Raw genomic sequence first — 21,487 nt, forward strand, 5'->3', positions numbered from 1 at the left:
TATAGATGTGTTGTCCAGTCAGAGTTAAGCCAGGATTGATGCTAGGAGGAGCATAGCAGGAGGAGTCACTGACATCATCATGGATACTAGACACTGGGGGTATATGTTGGACTTCTGATTAGGAAAGTTGAGACTTTCATAGAGCTGCATATCCCTACTTGATGTTAGATAATGTCACCATTACATTTAGTGTGCCTTATGGTTTTAGATGTTTGCATGAAACATGAAACTAGTGACACAATCACAGCATAGAGCATCTTTTTCCACCTTTAATGTTTGAATGTAAAGGAGCTTTTAAAAGTCTGAAGCATCCACAGCTGCAACATTAGGAACGGTTGCTATTTAATTTCACATTAAGGCAAATTCTTTGACAAAATGGCTCCAACTGGTAGCGGGAAATGGAAATAATAGCAAACAATTCCCCAGGCTGAAAGTAGGTATAATGTTGACTTTGATTACCAGTGGTGGAACGTGACCAAGTACATTTACTCAAGTGTTGTACTTAAGTACAATTTTGTGGTACTTGTACTTTACCTGAGTATTTTTATTTGCTACTACTTTATACTTTTTACTCCACTGCATTTATCTGAAAGCTACTAGTTACTGTACAAATTAATATTTTGCATACAAAACATATGATGAGCTTACAAAATGAATGTATTATTATCAGAATCAGATCAGAATCAGAAATACTTTATTGATCCCCGAGGGGAAACTCTTTTGTTACAACTGCTCACTGTCATGTCAGTGCACACAGGAATAAAAGTACTAAACAAATCAAAATATAATACACTAAGATAAATGAAGTACATAGTGGATATAAGTATAAAAGCTAAAATAAGTGTAAGTACAAAAGTGGATTTAGAGGTAGATAGGTTGATAAGTATGTACGGTATAATAATACTACAATACAATGTAATAATATAAGTAATAAGTAATAGTGCAATAATGAGTACTGTCAAGTTAAGTGTAGCTTATTAAGATGATTATGAGACGGTAGATATTGCACAGCAGTAATAGTATGAATAAACATTATAGATGAAACTACCCAACAGTATATAAAGTGGTTAAAATTAGCTCCATTTCCACCATCTATAGTACAACGGTAAAATGCTATTTACACATTAATGCATTGTTAATAATAATCCAATAATATATAAAAATACAACACTTTTTTTGCATAACAAGTACTTTTACTTTTGATACTTTAAGTCCATTTTTCTACCAATACTGTACTTTTACTTAAGTAATATTTTGAATGTAAAATGTCACTTGTAATGGAGTATTTTTACAGTGTGGTATTGTTAATTTTACTTAAGTAAAAGATCCAAGTGTTTCTTCCTACATAAGACTTGTTGGTAAAGGCCACAGCCAAGTATTGCTGACAGCAGCAAGAAATTCATGATGTTTAATCATCAATATCCCAAAAGATATTACAGCTTCATGGTTAGTGGTTTTACCCCGATGTCTGACTCCGGAGACAACAGCGACTCCTCTTAGCTACTCCTCCAAATCACTGAACAAGAAGTATAGCCTGTAGCAATTTTGAAAGTAAGGTTTTGGCACTTTATCGATTCCTCTTGGAAATAGTGACTATCATCATTGAAATGCTGCATCATGTTAAATGTATTACATACAGTTACTGAAATATCTCTATTTTGCTCATAGCAATGGTTGTAGCTGCTGAGGATGTTTACTGTAAACTCTACAACCAGTCATGTGATTGCTATACTTACGTCCTGTTAGCCTAATATGCTTTTTTTCAATAGTGTTGGAATGGCTGCTGTATGCTCCTGGCTAAATCTTGAGGCTATGACACATGGGCAACATTTAGAGGCCAAAAGCATGAAGAAATAGCTAGTTACCAATTCAAGTCACCAAACCCCAAGTCCAAGTTGAGCCCCAAGTCTTCAATGTTTTAATGTTAAACGTTTAAGTCTGAGTCACCAAAGACATGTCTGCATCACTACTGCCATGTCTGAGTCTCTTCAGTCGTGTCCGAATCACTACGGTCATGTTCGAGTCACAGCGATCATGTCTGAGTCACTGTGGCCATGTCAAAGTCAACAAAGTCACATCGGAGTCACAAAGGACACATCGGAGTGACTGCGGCCATGTCCGAGTCACTATAGTCGAGTCTAAATCACTATAGTGATGTCTGAGTCACTACAATCACGTCCGAGTCACTACGGTCCCGTCCGAGTCAGTACGGTCATGTCTGAATCAACACAGTCATGCCATAGTCCATGGACCTTTCTCCAGCACTGGCACAGCACTAAAACTAAACTAAAGTGTGGAGATAGGTCTGGCTATGCGAGATTATCTCTGACTAACCAATATTTAAGTCCAAATGAAGTCGCAAGTCGTCAAACGTGGGACTTGTACAGGACTTGAAAAGTTCAGGGCGCCATTAATAAAATACTGGCTAGTTACCAAACTGTCGTAGCACATACAGTAATGTCACACATCAGATGGACAGAAATAATTTGAGATATTTTTTTCTGATTCTCAGTAAGATGTGCTAGCTAACGCAAGTCACTGTTCAGTTAACTGGAATGGAGACAGACAGTTGCTAGCAGCTATGTTCGACATTGTTTTTTGTTGTTTGTTTACTTTTATTCAGATAGTTTTTTATGATGATTTTGTTCCCGCAGTTGTCAGTCTCCATTCCTGTTACAGGTCGTATTGCCCATCTGCATTTCATCAAGATGTCGCCTGTGTTTCAGCTCTTTTACCCTGACTTTTCTTGATGTAACAATATTGTATATGGCTTCACTATAAACTACGCTGATTGATGTGCACTTCGTCAGCTAAGCAGGATTTATGGAGCGTTCAGGACACGCGGGGACTGACGGCTGTCCGTCCTGAATACCTTAAATGACTGCCTGCAATGTAGATTATCTTTTTCTGAGAGCACAAGATACAGGCAGGACACAGTCCCCTTGTCCTCCACTGGAAGACAGAATAGATGAGCATGTAGCTTTCAGCAATGCAGCAAGTACCAATATAACAAAACATACAGCTTCTGTTGCTTTTATTTGATGAAAGGCTGAATGAGAAAGTTTGGTGGAGACAGATTTTGTGGCTTTTTGTTGCTAGAAATCAACTGAATGCTTAACAGATTCTGATCATTTAAATTTGTTTTCACATATGTTTTTCTTTTCAGAATCTAAAGGCAGCCTCGTGTGTTTGCATTTGTTAGTGGTGCTAGTGCAAGTCAATGGGGATTCAGCTGTAGCAAAAAACAAGTGACCCTTTGTTTGTATAAAGATTACAAGGTTAGTTTCCTGGTAAGATTTTTAACCAGGGTTTTATCCAATATTTTGTTGAGTTTTCTTTCATTCATCCCAGGTATTTTATTTCTGTTAATTTATTTTACAGATCTTTTTTGTATGTCTATTTATATGCATTTTGATCGCATACTAACTCACTCTTTTGGTTGTCTGTGTAAGTTAAGTTCAATGTGAGAAATAAAGTTTGGAGAAAATGTGGTTTCTTGTAATTTCTTGCTCCCGCAACCCTGAACTGGATAATTGGGCCTAAATGTATTTTTCAAAATTTAAATAATTGTGAATAAATGGTTTATCATTAATCTTGGCCAGTTTCAGTTTAGTTAGTTATGTTAATATATATATATATTTTAAACAAGGTTTCCTGTCTGTTGGTACAGTGACAAAGAGAAACAGAGGCTTCCTGCCCTTTTCAGATATGAGTTTGTGCAAGTTATGCATCATGATTCTGCAGATAAATTGATAACATATCCTAAATGATAGGAATGAAAATAAGAAAACAACAGTTACAAGCTTGCCAACTGATTACAGTGCTGTGTGTCTTCAACACAGCCCGCTCTGACCGAATGCTTGAATAACACTTATGATGCAGGAGCTGTGACTGTCAGAAAGAACTATATAATTTCCACATTAACCATTTATTATATTGACCTCAATATCTGCACATCGCCCTATAATTTACAAAAATTGAGAAAAGCCTCTTTACACGCTCCAATGCGATCTCAACTCCTAGAAATTTAACATATCAGCATAGAAACCCCCTTATTAGTGATTTTCTGTTTTTATCTGATGCTTCTTTTAAAAGATAACCTAATTATTCTAAATATGCATGTTTTTGTATGTCACCTTTTAGTTTTTAATTTAGTTGTTTACTTATTCTCTGGCCTGTAATTGTTCATGGAATATCAACCTGCCTGTAATTGTAGTTTGAACTTTGAACCTCAGTTAAAGAAAAAACAAATACAATGGTACACCACATATCTTTTCTCAAAGCTGGATTGCCAACTGAGCAATGCAGGAAACTGCCCCATGGCCACAGACACCCCAAAAGTCAAAGGTTCACTGATGTCAGTTGGTTTTGGTAATCTGATTAATTGCAAATTTGTGAGAATTGATGAGACTGCTAGAGTACAAATCAAGTAAGGCAGAAAACCTGAAACCAGATAGTATTATTCCGGCATAGGAACTCTGGATGGTCGCTGTGCATATAATAAAGCTGCCATGTGTAATCTGCTGTGTGCCCTGTACTTAATGGGAACTGACTGAGTATATACAGTACACAGTACACAGGGGGCAATAAATGGGGGGTCAACAGGGGGCTAACAGCAAATTTTATGCCCTGGGGCCCCCTAACAGATTAGTCTGGCAATGTCTTTTCTGTTCCTTTTATACCATCATAACAAAATACTGTATGTCACACTCAATCCAGAATTGCCTATGAAATCAGGCTTTGTCGATCAGATTTTTAAGACTATGACGGGCTCCATTCTTGCTCTTGTCATGTCATAAATTCATGTAGTTAACAACTCTTTAACTGCTGATAATGTGACAAAATAAAATCAGGGTCATTGGCTGGGTAAAAAAGTGGATACTATGTACATGCTTCAAGACTTATTGGTGGATAAACCCTGCTAAAGTAAAGTTAAATGTATTCAGGCAGACCACGGTCTTCCAAACCTCTGATCGTCATCAACTTTGCACCAGGGGTCCTTTGAGCTAACGCTAACGTTTGTTAGCTAATTTGCTAGCTAGTAGCTACGTACGCAGTCAGTTGTTGAGACAGATGGTGTTGGTGGTTGCTCTCTGTTGAGAATGAGCCCAAAAGATGTCAGGTTTGTTCAAATGTTTAAGTTTTCATTGAAACACATACGCCGACTTTTGGCGCCACAAATATGTCAACTTGTGTCGTTTTGATAGCTAGCTGCATTGTTTACGCCGGCCGAACAAGACATTTGCGAAATCTTTTGTTTTTCAAGCTAAGGTAGCTAGCTAGCTAGCTAGCCAGCCTCCAGTGCGTGTGCTTCTTCCGTCTACGGAGAAAATGCTAATACCAAACTCTGTTCCAAGCTGGCAGTTTATAGTGTCCTTGCTTATAACTTACAAAACGTTATGTAAACCTCGACTGAAATGTTAATGTAATGTTTTTGTCACAAACCGAGATTTCCACCACCGAGCAGAATGATTCAGTTTCAAAATGTTCTACTTTTAGAGCGGTTGGCTCACGCTGCTATCTAACGTTGCCACCCACTGCGATGGCTTTTTGTTGAAGGCGATTGTAAATGGTGTTTTGTTGTACTTGCAGTATACCGAAGTAATGAGCGACTCCATCAGGCTCTGAAATTAGTTTGTGTGTCGTCTCATCATGCATGGGCTTGGCAATATTCAATTGGTAAGATTTTTGAATGGTGTTTGGTTTTGCCCTACTGTTCATACATTGGAGGATGGGCTAACGGTAGATAACTTGGTCGTTCCCTATCAGCTGGCATTAAGCTTGGTCAGTCACCTTAACGTCAAGTAACTTACGTAAGTAACTTAAAGAACCAAACTGTGTAACGTTAACGTTGTTTAACATTAGCTCAACCTAGAACTAACGTCAGCTGTTTGCTCTAACGTTTAACTTAGCTAGCTAGCGTTAACTAGCTACCTTGGTCACAACTGCCAGTGAGAGTAAGTTGTCCAACTGAGTGTTTGCCAGTTTAACCCAACAAGCTTGCTAGCTAGTTGACATTTAACGTCACGCTAGTTAGTTAGTTAGTTATAGCGACTGATTTTGCCGTGAAGTTAAGTTGTCACAAGGCACTCGGTAAATGCTAGCAACTGTAGCTAACTGACAGTAACGTTAACTCTGCTTTTGTCCTTCATCCAGCCGCAGCCAGTTTTCTTGTTGAAACCAGCTGCTTTAACGTTAACCTCGGTGCAGATTTAGACTCCGACTAACTTTAACGCCAATTGTTGTGTTTAATTTGATTAAGTCGAAGTCAGCTCTGCTAAAGTGGTTAGATACTTCATGTTAGCCGTGACATATCCGTATAACAGCATCGGTTTGCTTCGTGCGTAGCTAGTTAACGTTAGCTGAGCTGCTAAGCTACGAGTATCAGGCCCTTTACAAGGACGTTACCCATGTAAATAGTGAGCTAAATGTTTACTTTTGAAAGTCATTAACATGGGCTATGGCATTAGTTACAACTGTGTATTGTGTGGGATAATCGCTTTCACTGTGTAGCTGCCATTCCACACAGTAACTTAATGTTACAAGGCTCACATTATACCGACAAACTTGCATGTCAGGTGGATTATTTCCTTTTGATGTAATAGTTTATAATTATACTAGCTCAGAATTGTGACCGGTTTCCCCTAAAGTGAATTTATATTTAGACTCCGTTATATATATATATATATATATATATATATATATCTATTAGTCTATTTATAGCCACAGATGTGATGCCTGTGCTAAATCTGCAGTCATGTATATCTATTAAAGGAGTGGCTCTAAGTATAGTGTTTATACAAGTTTTGCTCAAACCTCACTGGGGGAAACTCGGATGTTATGGGATATTGTGTAAGGAAAGGAGCATCTTAAACTTTAAGTTTATTGTCTTTTATTCATATAAATAAAGAGCTGAATGAAATGTTGGTCCTGTCTTGCCAAGGTCAGCACAAACTATACAAATGTCCCTGAGTGGCATGTGTATAAAGTGATAATGAAATAGGGGGTCACTTCACCTGAGACAGTATGCACTAGGCTATTAGTTTAAGTACAGCACTGTTTGTGGGTAAAATATGTGTACTGCTTGCCTTGTAAGTTAGAGTTTAATTGCTCTTATATAGTTTCTATTTTTATTTTTGTTCTTATTTTATAAACTTCTAATCATTTATTTATTTATTTTTTACTTTTCTCTATTTATCTGTACTTTTCCTGTCCTTCCTGTCCAACACCTGGATTTCCCCTCAGGGGATCAATAAAGACTTATCTTAAAAAACGATTATTTTCATTATCAATTAATCTGGGGATACTTTTCTCGCTTATTTGATTAATTGTTTTGTCCATACAATGTCAGAAAATAGTAAAATAACTAAATAAAATGGCTTATCACAGTTTCGTGAAGCCCAAGTTGACATATTAAAATTGCTTGGTTATTAGTTCCTGGTTAATTTTCTGATCATTGACAATCAATTAATCAACTAATTGTTTCAGCTCTAGAATGAAACTTAATTTTATCAGGCTTTTTTCTGTAACATGTAAACAGGACTGTATGGATTAGCTAGCTCTAAAAATAATAACTTTGTCAATAGGCTTGCGTCATCATGTGCACAGCTGCATCGACCCTGGGGCCCTAGCCACTGGTAATCTGCGGCGGCAGCGATTTAACATTTTACTAATATTATTTTAATATTATGATCATTGATCTGTTTTGCATTTCCACCACAGACAGTACTTTTAAATGTACACTGTACATTTACAGCCAGATTGACAGCTTACTGCTGACCTTTTCCTCTGCTCTGCTTTATTCTCTGAATATAGAGTTAGGGAGGAAAAAGTTAGGATTGTTGTAGTCCATGTTTAGTCATTGTATGTATATTATCTAATAGTCATTTTATTGTAGCAGTACTACAGTCACAGTAAGGGATTTGATCTAGAGCTGAAATGATTAGTTTGCCAACAGAAAAATGATCAGCAGCTATTTTGATAATCGATTAATTGTTCAAGTCATTTTTAAGCAAAACCATTTCCTAGTAGCTTCCTCCAGCTGCTCAGTTATGAGGATTTGCTGCTCTTTGTCATGTGTACGAGTAAATTGAATATAACGACATCACCCTGGGCTCTAGGAAATTGTGATGGGCATTTTCACTGGCACCAAATGGTTACCTGGTAAAATAATAGGCAGATTAATTGATGATGACAATAATTATTAGTTGCAGATCTAGATTGACCAGACTTTGTTTGAGATTTGAAATTCTCAGATGTTTTCCCTAATCTGTCCTCTGCTGTCTCCAGGGATGACCTGACAACATCTTCTTTGACCTGTCCCTCCATCATCCCAGCTCTGTCAGATAGGACGATTCTCCCACATCTTACCATCTGCTAAGGTCTGTTTCCCAACACCCTGAGTCTGCCACATCCTTTCTTCAAAGACCTCAAACAACTCTGGATTGAACTGCTGTACCAGCCCCACAGACAGCCTCTGCCAACGCCCTGTATAGAAGAGACAATGTATTGCCTACAGTGGCTGCTCCCTGTGCTGCTCATCCCCAAGCCGCTGAACCCGGCACTGTGGTTCAACCACTCCATGTTCATGGGCTTCTACCTGCTCAGCTTCTTGTTGGAGAGGAAGCCCTGCACCATCTGTGCCTTGGTCTTCCTGGCTGCCCTCTTCCTCATCTGCTACAGCTGCTGGGGCAACTGCTTCCTCTACCACTGCCAGGACGCCGCGCTGCCGGACGCTGCCCACGACCCAGCGATTGTCGGGACCTAGGAGAGGAAAAAGGGGAGCGCTATCTGAAAGGGGGAAGGGAGGGTGTGAAAGGTGAAGAGGCGTTGCTGGGGAATGATACTGCCATGCTGTAAGAGTGGACAGACTACACTTTGGGGGTGGGGAGAGCAGTGTAGAGGTGGCGTTGAAGGACTGCTGGAGGGGACTACTGCGAATACGGAGAGGAGGAGGAGAAGAGCTGGTTTTGGGGGGCTGTTTTGCCATGCTGTAAAGAAAGAGTTGAATTTCAGGTGGAAGGAGGAGAGGAGGAAGAGACAATGTCGGAGGAGACATTATTTGTACTTTAATGTAACAGGAAGGGGAGGCGGGGCATCCAAATTTGAAATGCTAAGGGAAGGACATGTGTGAACTTGGTGTTGAGGAAAGAAGAATTTCACTTTCAGCAACTTTCATTCCAGCATCTGAATGAAAACCAGACAATATATACACCACATGTGACGGCAACCTAAAGTGACCGCTGTGTTTCAGTATTCTGGTTGCTTTGTTTACTTCCAACATTGCTCAAGAGAGACGTCACTTTATCCAAAAACCAGTTTGGTTATCTTTTTAGAATGAAAATGCTCTCCACCTCAGACTGCCAAAATTCACGCAACCCTACTGAAAGATGCAGACAGTTGGTTGTTTCCAAGTTTCTCTGGCAGCCATGCTTGTTTCTCACTCCCGTACCGTTGCAGTTGTTGACAAACTTTATACGCCACGTAGTGTTAGAAAACAGTTGGCATCTTGATATGTTTGACCCCAAACTCTAGAGCGAAGAGGAGCAACATACCTTTCACAGTCCAAACTCTGTCGCCACTTTGACTCCACACATGTAATGCTATTCTCAACAAGGAGAGCGCACAGACACAATCAATAACTATGCTGTGAATAATTCCTCCTTTGCCACACAAGCACACCTCAGAAGGTGTAATAATGCTGAGAAACTGTCCCGTTATTACCCACTTGACTCTGCAGCTGCCCCTCTCCTCATCTTCCTCGTCTCCTCTTCCTCCTCTCGCCTCAAAGTGAATGCCACACTCACGATATGAACTTTTTTGCTGTTTGTTTTTCTTGTGCATGGTTTGACGTTATTTTTTGTTTGTTTTTGTTTTTCAAGTGTTAAATTCACACACACACACATTTTAATTAATTACAACAAAATGCTGAAAGTTTCCAAAGGGTAGAATAATCTGGGTGTGTGTAGGGTGTATGAAAGAAAATGTTTTGTGCGATAGGTGTGTATTTTTATTTTGTGATCATGACATGCTGATAAGCGTTAAAATGTGGCGATACACAAGGTAACACAACGGTAGATGGTCAGTATTTCCTGCTACAATAAGCAGTACAGAGTGCTGGTTGAGAAAATGGCATCAAATTTCAATGACAATAAGAAGTTAATTGTTAATTAAAAGGGCAATGCTGTCATTAAGTTTCCTTGTGTATCACTGCTGTAAGTGTTATGTTTAGCTGTCAGACACAGGTTAAGGTGTTTATACTGTGTACCTTTTGGTGTGTGTGTGTGTGGGTCCTCCTGTCGCAGTGCTGAACAAGCTCACTGCTTTGGTTTTAATTTAAATAAAGTTTTTCCTCAACATGTTAAAATTGTGTAGAATTCAGTTTTATGTCAAGCTCTTACGTTTTACGTAAGAGTTTTGCCTTGTATTTTTAGATAATGTTTTGGTCTTAAAGTTTTTAAATTTAACTTGGTAAACCGTGCCGAAAACCCGTCTTTTAAAGAAGTATAAATCATGTATCATGAAGCAATAGCAGTTCAGTACAGGGGAAAAGCAGGTTAGAACATGATGGTGTGTCATACCAACAGTAAACCAGAGCTGGGTGTGGGATTCAGATGATGATGCAACTGAAGTGCAAGCCAAGCTAACGACCTTCTCCCATTTCCCCACAGAGTTTAACATCATCTTTCACCTCCTCCTAATTGGTTTTTTTCATCCTGGAACAGCTGAGAAAGTCCCCTGTGTTTATAAAACAAGATAATGATTTATTGCAAATACAGCTCTGGATATCACCATCACTTCTTATGAGGAACTCAGAGCCAAGATCAACTTTGTGCATCAGTATTTTGAGTTTATCATTTGAGTTTTTGAAATCTAAAATATAATCAGTTACACCACAATATTGTTATAAGCCTTAAAGTGGGTATGAATGAAATTATAATGAATTATAACTGTGCCTTGGAGATGCCACGGGCAAAGTATTCAGAGATCATTTTTATGACATAAATGCTTGTTGGTTATGCTGCAGTGGAAATCTATTGTTCCTCTATAGTTCATTGATTAGAGTCCCAGATACTGCAATCATTTAATCATTTGTGTATTTACTGTATTTATCAGCGTGGCTGTCTTTATGCCAGAAATGCCTTTAAATTGTGTCTCAATAACTTCTTTGACGAAGCTTTAGACAAAATATGTAGTAATAAAAGAAAAAGTAGGCTACAAAATGCAGTGGTGCAAAAAAAAAAGGTTTACTAAGTGTCTCCTGGTCAAATGAAAATTTTACTGGGATTTTTTTAGATGTATGTTGATTTCATGATGCAAAGACATTGTATTTATTGTAGTCTGTTTCCACTGAAGACAGAAATGTTTCTCGGCACAGTTAAATTAGAACAGAAAAAACAGCCACAGTGAATGTCGAGTCCTTTTAATACGCACAAAAGTGAAACACTTCCTTTCTTGTAAGTATTAAATGCAAAGAAGTGCTGTATAAAGTCTCTAATACACATTTCTGTAAGCAATATACATCCAGTTACAATAATATATAATTGTTAAAACCACAGTTTGATGCATAGATGGAACCAAGTCAGAAATAAGTCTCAAGTCTTTACTCTCCCAAAGTTAAGACAGGCGAGTCCCAACTCCTAATAAATCTTGAGGCCTAAATAGGTCACGGTGTGTTATTGAAATAATTTTGATGCTGAACAGACAGATTTCACCTTTTCTTGTGTACGGGGATGGACCTTGGCATGTAAACAAACAAGTCTATGGAAAAAAACACAGGACCAGCATTGACAATCTGATCTGAAGCTATTTTTTTACATTTTGATTTGACCCTGCTCTCTAAAAATGTTCGTTATTGCCCTGTTTGTTTAAAACTTATTATTAATGTTACTGATTAAGAACACAGAAGAATGTCAAACTGAACTGTCCCATAACAAATCAACAGAAACATGTACTGTATGCTAATTATGCTAGTAACCACTTTGGTGTTTTTACCCCCAAAACAACAGGTAACTATTTCTAGTCGTGAGTTTTTTTGCGGATGATAAACATCTTTAACAACCTGTGCATGAAACAAAATAAATCATTACCACTTTAATATCTCAGTAACTGTCAGACGGGTTGCTATGAAATTTAGTACAGACGTTCTTGTTCCCCAGAAGATGAATCCTACTGACTTTGGTGATCCTCTGACTTTTCATCTAGCGCCACCACGAAGTTGAGATTTTTCTCGATAACTGTTGGATGGTTTGCCATGAAATTTGATACAAACATTCATGTTCCTCTCAGGATGAATTGGTGATGCAAGTACTTTGGTGAACACCAATCAGGTCAATAAATCACTGTGAGCATGTTAGCATGCTGACGTTAGCATTTAACTGAAAGAACTGCTGTGCCTACAGCCTCACAGAGCTGCTAGCATGCTGTAGACTAGCCTCGATGTTAAAATTCTGTCCATCCTTACTTCCTTTACCCTCCTGTTGTCTTTCCTTTCATCTTTTCTTCCACATCCCCCTCAGCTCTACATTCCTCCGTTGAAACTTTGCTGGATTAAAATTCTGATTTTAGACATCCTGCCTTTGCAAGACGCTTAGACGACATCTAAACCGAACTACTGTAGTCTCAGTGTCTCTCATCTGATCGGTTTGCCAGTATTACTAAACAAAAGCAAAGAACTGGTGTTCAGTCTTTCATTCTGGGAGGTTTTCCCAAGTCAAATCTATTCTGCAAAAATGTAGGAAAGATAACATGGTTAAAAATGTATACAAACATGACTTCTGATTATATATTCCTTTCTTTTTTTCAGTTATTGTCTTTACAAATCTCAGAGGCGGCTAAAACAAACCGGGCAGAGAATTTTCAAACAGTTAAGTTCGAGCTCTGGTTCTTGTTTATAGTCTGAACATTTTCAAGGTTTCAGTTTAAGAGCTAACCTGATTAAATTGATTCAAGACATGATTTTCAACATGAGAGCTTTGGTATGCTGAGGATTTTGACCCCCTGCTTTATTTCTTAGAATATTGTGAGTTGTAAATGATCAGATTTGAGCATAATGAGTTTTTTCAAGTACGTTTTTTATACCAACAACTTACCTAAACGTGATGCAGAGTTGTCCTGTACTGAGCCATCGAGGCTGCAGAAAAACCAAATTTACTCCATAACTTTCTCTGCCTTGCACATAAAAAAGCTAACATCTTCTTCCCATGCCGTTTTATTGACCTCACAAGCATTCCTTAAATATCCCAGTCAGAGAGGTCCCAGGTCAGTTTAACCACAGCTAAATCTGGCGAGTGAAAGCATCCTCAGGTCGGGGCCCTTCCCAAGCAGACAGCCAGCAGAGGGCAGCGCCAGCCTGTGTTTCAGTGACGATACAAAGCTGAGGCCAAACAGACTGACAGTGTGAGAAACATTGACTTAATTGTCAAAGGAGAGAAGGATGAAAGGACATTTGTTAACACTTAATAATAAGGGTACAAAACACATGCTTTGCTAATGCATGAATTAATGCAGGATGTATCACGAATTCCTGTTACTCATTATGTAGAAATGAAGCCACTATGAGTTTATGTGATTAGTTAACGCTTCATGAATCATCAGTATTAACTGACAGTTACTTCATACATTCATTTACATGCCACCAAACAAACTAGCTGGCACTGAGTTACACAGAAAAGGATATTTCAGACGCATTCATTTGATCAACCTCTCCGAAAGCAGAACTGCAGCTGTTCATACTTACTTTTAGTGAATGTACACTAACTAATCATTTCAAATTAGTATGAGGGAACGCACGTCAACCAGGTACCTCGTAAGTAATGGTGATCTGATGTGAGAAATGAAATAATATTAAACAAAAATACAGTAATGCCGAACACTTCACGTGTCTTATTTATACTCAATACTTGAGCAGGCCGATGGCCCTTCTGTTAGCTTAAACATGTCTGTCCATTCTCACTGCTAGATGGTTTTAGTGCATGTTTCTCTTCTGTGCTACACTCCCCAAAAATGTAATAATGAAAATAAACTCACGTGCCACTCCCCCGGCTTGTAAATACGACATAAACAAAGACTGTTGGGTGAAGCAGCAACATGTAGATAGATGTTTGTATCCGACTACCAGTTTGATAAAAACAGCTTCATATTTCTATGAGAGGTTTCAGAGAGGATGATCAAATCCATGGATCTGAAATGCCCTTTTCAATTAATCCATCGACAGAAAATGAATCAGCAAATTATTTTGATAGTTGAATAAGCAGAAATGGCCAGAATTTGCTGCTTCCAGCTCCTTAAATGTGAGGATTTGCTGCTTTTCTCTGTTTTATATTACAGTAAACTGAATATCTTTGGGTTTTGGACAAAATAAGACACTGAAGACGTCACCTTGAGCTCTGGGAAACTGGAGCTAGACATTTTAAAGACAAATAATTGATTTATCAAGAAAAAAATCGGCAGATTAATTGATAACCAAAATAACAGTTAGTTGCAGCCCTAGGAACTGGATATGGAGGCATGTAATGTATGAAGTAATCCATTAATCCATTAAGTGTTAAACCAATCACAAAAACTTACAGTGACTTGATCATTTCTTAATGGTGAGCAACAGGGATTCATGACACATCTACAATTCATGAATTAAATCACCACGAGTCATGCATTAGTGTTTTGTACCTTTATTATAAATTGTTACTATTCTTTATCAAAGAGTAATAAGACCGGTCATACATTTTGGTCAAACACTTGTCTGTGTCGCCTCAGGACTGTCACCTCCTTCAAGCTAAATCAAAGCAAATAAATCCAGATATGTATCTCAAATGGCAACGCACTTTGATCAGCCCATAACATCCAGCGGCTGCACCCAAATCATCTGCAAAGCAGGAAACTCACTGACAAAAAGAACAGATTTAGGAGAGCAGAGTAAAACCTCTTAAATGCTGTTTGGCTGCCTGCCAGAGTTGTTTGTACTGTAATCCTTTGGCGTCCCTGAATGTCACAGCTCCCGTTTGTGGAAGCATTTTAGTAGCCATTTTATGTTCCGTCTACTAAGCATTCAAAAGCTGATGAAAACAAAGAAAAGTAAGTACAACTCAGAGAAAAAAAAGTTACCTGGCACAGGTAGATTTGACTCCTGTGAGATTATTAAAACTTGACTCTTACAGGCAGGAGGGCCACTGTTCGGGGCTGTTAGTAGGGATTTATTTGGTCCCTCTGGGTTTAATGTTCACATGATATTTTGGATTTTTGCTCATTACGCCTCTTAATCACACACTTGGGACATTATGTGAAATAATAATACATTTCTCCTTCATTTTCCAATAAAACAACACATGGAGATGTGTTGCCCTCACTGAAAGTGAGTCCCAACACTGGAAAAGCAGAAATAATTTTAAAGCTGCTCAAGGCATCTTAGCAGGTTAAATAACTAGAACAGAATTCCTTCTTCTTTAAACAAAACTCTGCATATTTGACCAAAATAAATTCAAGATCCCAGTAAAGTCACTTCTCTGGTCAAAGGGTGAAGAAAATCCATCCGAAGAAAGCTAGCGTCACCGTCTTTAGCTCTTCCTCTGCACTCGCCCTGCTGGTATTTGTTATGAAGGCACCACAGATTTCTTCAAACAAAACCAGAAAGTTTAAATTTTGTCTCTCACCCTGACAGTCAGGATCATTGAGACTCTTCATGTCGGGTCCCAGCAGAAAAACAGAGACACTCAGACTTGTTTCCTATAGGATGGTGATCTCGGTCTCTTGGTTCTGATAAGCCTCCTCCTGCATCTCAGTGTACAACTGGTCCATCCTCTGGAAGGCCAGGTAGCCCTTTTTACCTGCAGATGGACAGATAGAAAGTAAAATAAAAATTTAATAATATAAAATATAACAAAATACAAATGAATGAAGAATAATTAATGTTTGTACCAAAGGACAGGACAGTCTCTCTGGCAGCGCTGCGAAGATCTTCATCCACTGATCTCCACAAATCTGCTATGTGGTCCACACTCTCTGTCGCCTGGCAAACACAAACACACACACACATGCTAGACAGTTGATGATGTACCAGACGGTGATGAAAACTATTTCTGTGAGTGTTGCTGTGTTTGCTGAGGGTTTGTGTGATGTGTGTTGCTCACCCTGAGGCATTTAAGAGCCAGACAGGAGCCTTGTTGGATTTGAACATCAGTGCTCTTCAGACTCTCTGTGTAGTAAACCAATGCCTTGAGAAGAAGGTTAACACGGAGAAGTAAGAGAGATGTAACGTGCTGTTGTAGTAGCTGCATCATTGCATTTATTCTCACAAGGTAAACCAAGAGAGGGAAGCTGTTATTTGCAAGTATGCCCAATGAACTGCATGTTAGAAATAACAATGCTAAGAGTCTACAGCCATGATATCGGCTCTGTGAGGCTATACTTAGGCACACTGGTGTTTTGAGCTAAATGCTAATGTATTCACTATGACAAGGATGTTAACCTTGTCATAGTGAATACATTAGCATCTAGCTGCGTGTAGTTAAAACCAAGTGTATCTCCAGCTTAACTGTGTGAGCAAGGTGATCCAGAAAAAAAGAGCTTTGCTCTCAGTGAAACTGAACAGAAGTTAAAAACAATGGTGAAAGGCATGCTGGGAAACTGAGCGACTAAAGAATTTTAGGAAGCTACGTCTGTCCATTTCTTCCCATGTAATTTATAGTGAAATCGGTGTACGATCCAGACTTCCATGGGAAGCAAAGAACCTTTTAATGGTTAAATGGTAAAGGACGGCAGTGTCGGTCATTTTATACAGACATTCATGGTTCCCAGAGGATGAATCCTAATGACTTTGGTGATCACCTGACTTTTCCTCTAGCGCCACCATGAGGTTAACATTTTCTGGTTTTAAGTGAAATGTCTCAACAACCATTGGATGGATTGCCATGATATTTGGTACAAACATTCATATCCCCTTCAGGATGAATTGTAATAATTTTGGTGATTACTTAACTTTGATTAAGCGCCATTATCAGGTCAAAATTATAATTTGTCCAATACTTTGTTTTATGACTAAATACCTGCAAAACTAATGACATTCCCATCAGACTCAGCTGTACTTTGTGTTTAGTGCTAATTAGCAAATGTTAGCATGCTAACATGCTAAACTAAGATGGTGAACATTGTAAACATTACACCTGCTAAACATCAGCATGTTAACATTTTCATTGTGAGCATGCAATGTTAGCATTTAACTTAAGCTGCTAGCATGGCTGTAGACTCTCAGTCTTACTAATGCTAACACACTGATGGGGCCGTTTAATGTACCTTGCTCCTGAAGGCCTTGCAGCCAACAGCTCTGCAGAGACAGTTTGCAGCAGCTTTGCAAACTTTGTGGTTGGAGTCGATCTGCAGGGCGGCCAGAGTCTGCAGCGTGCATCCCAGTGGGAGGAGCTCTGTGATACACCGCCCTCTCATCTTATTTAAAGCCCGCCTCCTTTTGGGGCTCCTCAGGGCTGACAGGATGTACTCTGAAACACACCAGTCACCATGATCAGTTAATAATACACATAATGTGTTTAGATGGGAAAACCACACGGTCCATTTAACAGCTTTTCTGGAACTTTCAATAAAATCACACAATCTTTATCAGCAGATGCAGTTGCCCAGTTGTTATGGAATTGCAGATGTTCAAATGTCCATTTTTTCTGAGCACTAAAGGACTTCTCTTTAATGTTGGCTTTAAAGCTGGGATTCATTCTTCACATTGGAAACAGGTCAAAGTTTAGGATTTGCATGATATCTATATTCAGTTTTGTGAATTTAGGAATATCCATTTTAGATAATCAGAACAGGCTTGTTTTAATTTTTGTTTAACATAAGACAAGTTGAAAATCCAAGGCAAATGCAATAAAATAATAAATAAGAGTGTTTACACTGCCCTTCACTCTCATTTACAAGCAAATTTCTATTCCCAAGTATTCGGTCTGTCCAGCCCATTAACAGCTTTTATCAGTTTTTAATGTACGTGAATCATAATGACATTTTTCACATCACATCATTAAATTCTGTTTTATCTAATCTTTCTGGCACTTTTTGTCTTACTTGGGCTGTAAACTCCACCCGCCTGGTGTTCAAAGTGAGATAAAACAATGCCAAGATTAATTTCAGACTTTGTTTGTCCCAGTTTGAATTAAGCAGAGTTATTGTTTTATAAGTTTTATAAGTGCCATGCTGTGCGAACCAACAGTAGTTTATCAGTTAAATAAACAGCAGACATAAACATACTGCAGCCACATGAAGAAGGAGAGGAAGAGAAGAAGGAAGGAAGAACAGAAGGAAGGAAGGATGTGTTTTTGTGCGTTCATGTCTGATGAATTATGAATCATGTGGTTGTTGAAACTTTATTGATCTTTTAAGCAGAGCTGTGGCTCCTACAGCTAAGCACACACACACACACACACACACACACACACACACACACACACACACACACACACACGTCCAGTTGGTGTGACCGTTTGGCAGTAATGTTGACAGATGGTCCAGATGCCATTAGCAAGCTGGAATTTCTGGAACGTTCTCAGATCCTAAAGCTTTACCATTCCTCGAATACACAGATACCACCAGGACACACACACACGCACACACACACATATGCACATATCTCTATATACAAACTTTGGAGACACCTGTCATGCTAGCTGTGAAGTCATTAAAAAAAGATTTAAATAAATACTGTATGTTTAGTGTGCCATGGTGATCTGTAGCCATTAAAGGCCCTGAAAACTTATTTTCTTGCCCCAATACAAAGAAAATGTCATGAGGACTGTCTAGTTGTTTGTTTGCTTGGCCTGGCTCTCTGTCCATGTCTCCAGCCTCTGCTCACTTCCCCTAGGCCATGTACTCTCCTCTAACTCCCCAGACCCGCCTCTTTAAGCCATCCACTAGATGCCCTCAGACTTTCTACCAGTCCTGGTCACCTGACATCCCCGCCCACCTACACACCTGTTTCCACTTTCCTCATCGGCCCCGCATACATATACCAGCCCCTTTCCCCCAGTCAGTTGCCAGGTTGTTTTTGTTGCTCTGTGCCTGGCTTTCAAGCCTCTGACACCCTGTTACCTTTTACCTGTTCGGACTGCCTTCCTGGTTTCGACCCTTGCCCGTCTTATGATTCAGGGGGCTTATGTACCTCAATATTGTCATTAAATCCTTCAATTGTTCCTGTCTGCTCAATTGTCTGCAAATGGGTCCTATTCCTTGCTGCCTCGCACTCACCCCCATGACAGAAGATACATGGAATTTAGTTTGCGAGGCTCGAAGCATTAAAAAAATGACCACAAACCTCAGTGTGAACAGTTTTCAGTGAAACTACTTCCTACCAAATACCTATTTTTTTAAATTTAATTTTTCCGTGCTGTGGGCACCACAAACAAAATTCTGTTCACCTCCATTGCATTGGGGTGGAGACAGAAATCTCAGAGACACATATCTCAAAACCTGGACAAAGAAAATCAAAGCTATTGAAAATGTCTAGATTTGACTTTAGTAATTTGGATTAACCAGCCCTTTGATGTTAAATATAAGATAAGAAAAGATAAAAGTAGAAAGTAAAATATATGACTTCAGATAACTAGGATGTAAAATCGTTTTAGTTTTAAAATGATAGCTATACCTTCCTTGGAGAGGCGTGAGATGTGCTCTCCCAGCTCCTGGATACTCCAGCGTTTCAGATACACCGACAGCTGGAAGAGGGAGACTCTCTCTGGGCTGCAGACCAGCCGAGGGCTGGGCACCATCCAACAGGCCGCCTGGACCTGCTGCAGGAGCTGAGAAAACACTGCAGAGGAGGGAGAAACAGGTTTCCAGCTCAGTCAACAAGTGAAAACACTGCTTGTGACTGAGTTAGTCAGTGCACGAGCCAACATCTATTGCTGCCTGAGATGCTTAAAGACTGCCTTTAGTACTTTAAATTTCTGTTTGCATTTTATTGTTTGGTGGTGAGTTTTTCCTCTCTTGGTAGACGAGAGACTCTCGAATTGGAAAATTAGTAAAACTCTCTTCAGCAAAGGGAAACATACAGTAAACCAGCAGTCAACCAGCTGTGTTTCTTTATTCTTTTACCTCTATTTAGTTTTGACAAATTATGATTTGAACAACGCAAAAATTTAGAAATGTAAACACGATGATAATAAGAGAAACAAACTAAAGACTTGTAGCAAGCCAATCTCCAAAATATGACATTTATGTCTATAATGAATATTCAAGCAAACAGATTCTAAAAAAACTGATTTTGAAAACCACATTTAAATATATTTCCTTCAAAATAAATTAGTTTAGACTAAATTTAGTCCTAAATAACTTTCTAACTAACAGTCAATAGCAATCGGCTGACTGCAAACATGCTAGCAGATTAGCTCGGCTACCCCCCATCGATCACATGACATAGTGGTCCGTCGAGAGTCTCCCTTCTGCAGATAACAGGACAGCACAAACTGATGCAACAAGTCGATGCACATCATCTGAGTTGCAAAAAGGCATTATGGGAAATGCAAGGAATTATGAACTCCAGTAGTAGCAGACGAGATATGTTGACGAAAAGTATGTACTCCAAAAAATGTTGTGATCACAAATTAAGAATCAAGAATTCACCTGTATGTGTAAGAAAGGTGGAATGAAGTGCTTACGGTACCTTTTTCTGACTGGCCGGGCTGCTTGGCCTTCACCTTGTGCATGTAACGTTTCCTTAACGTCCTGGAGAAACTGTCAGAGCTGCAACAGAAAGGAGAGCTGCTGTCGTTCACGCACTCCTCCCAGAACAACAGCACATCCCTCGTTCTCTGGGCCTTCGGGAGGACTGAAGGTGAAGAGCGGAGGAAGAGGAGGAGGAGGAGGAGGAGGAGAATGAAAATGTAAAAAACAGGATAGTTCTTTATTATCACTAATTTGCTTGGCAACAAAGTGCTTTGTAAAGTGTAAAGCACGGTAAGAAATTGATTTGGGTCAATGATGTATGATTTGTAAACAATGTCATTCTCTAAAAGACAGATAAACAGATCTTCCACTAACTGTCAACCGCAGAGATGGTGTCGTTCTTCTCTAGCAGCAGACAGCTGACTCTGTCCAGGACTTCAGCTTGGAGAGCCATTTCCTCCAGCAGCTCCCTCCTAGATGGGCTGAAGTCGGTCGTTCTCATCATCTGAGGAAATGTTATGTGCATTTGTTAGATTTTGACAAGCAAGTTTGAGTGTGGAGACAGACGAGGCGCAGCTTTGCAAGACAACAGGTAGAAACGGATTTCTAATAGCCTCCTCATACCTGCCTGTATTGTTGAAGAGTAACTACACACAGGCAAAGAAATCCTCCTTGTGCTGCCATCTAGTGGTTTCTGCATGCTATGACTAAACCCTGTGAAGCACAGCACAACATACCCAGCCCAGTATCCTAAGGATTATGATGTATAGGATGATTCTGCACCTCATTATTTACATCCAGTACCAATGCAGTGCAATACAGTGCAAATGCA

At 39.2% G+C, this 21,487-nt stretch overlaps 2 protein-coding genes across 10 annotated transcripts in view; one reads left to right on the plus strand and one right to left on the minus strand.

Moving 5' to 3' along the window:
- Positions 1-4,965: 4,965 nt before the first annotated feature.
- LOC122884049 (bladder cancer associated protein) lies at positions 4,966-10,366 on the plus strand. Of its 4 annotated transcripts, none has more exons than XM_044213379.1 (2): positions 4,966-5,122; positions 8,290-10,366. In XM_044213379.1, exon 2 carries the CDS (start codon positions 8,504-8,506, stop codon positions 8,765-8,767), a length of 264 nt encoding a protein of 87 aa, XP_044069314.1. In that variant the 5' UTR covers positions 4,966-5,122; positions 8,290-8,503; the 3' UTR covers positions 8,768-10,366. The 4 variants fall into 4 exon arrangements, with proteins under 4 accessions (XP_044069314.1, XP_044069322.1, XP_044069331.1 ...); XM_044213387.1 differs by lacking the exon at positions 4,966-5,122 and adding an exon at positions 5,527-5,679; XM_044213396.1 differs by lacking the exon at positions 4,966-5,122 and adding an exon at positions 5,676-5,813.
- Positions 10,367-11,406: 1,040 nt separating this feature from the next.
- Positions 11,407-21,487, minus strand: part of ripor3 (RIPOR family member 3) — a 69,555-nt gene continuing 59,474 nt past the window's right edge. For all 6 annotated transcript variants that reach the window (XM_044213356.1, XM_044213326.1, XM_044213318.1 and 3 more), the window contains 7 exons: positions 21,031-21,160; positions 20,654-20,818; positions 19,637-19,801; positions 17,287-17,489; positions 16,125-16,208; positions 15,913-16,003; positions 11,407-15,821 (listed from right to left, as the gene is read on the minus strand). In XM_044213356.1, the coding sequence (XP_044069291.1) occupies positions 15,721-15,821; positions 15,913-16,003; positions 16,125-16,208; positions 17,287-17,489; positions 19,637-19,801; positions 20,654-20,818; positions 21,031-21,160 (939 nt within the window). In that variant the 3' untranslated portion in view covers positions 11,407-15,720. The remainder of the gene's footprint in view (positions 15,822-15,912; positions 16,004-16,124; positions 16,209-17,286; positions 17,490-19,636; positions 19,802-20,653; positions 20,819-21,030; positions 21,161-21,487) is intronic.

The sequence above is a fragment of the Siniperca chuatsi genome, linkage group LG2, assembly GCF_020085105.1.
Source record: "Siniperca chuatsi isolate FFG_IHB_CAS linkage group LG2, ASM2008510v1, whole genome shotgun sequence".
Classification (NCBI taxonomy): domain Eukaryota; kingdom Metazoa; phylum Chordata; class Actinopteri; order Centrarchiformes; family Sinipercidae; genus Siniperca; species Siniperca chuatsi.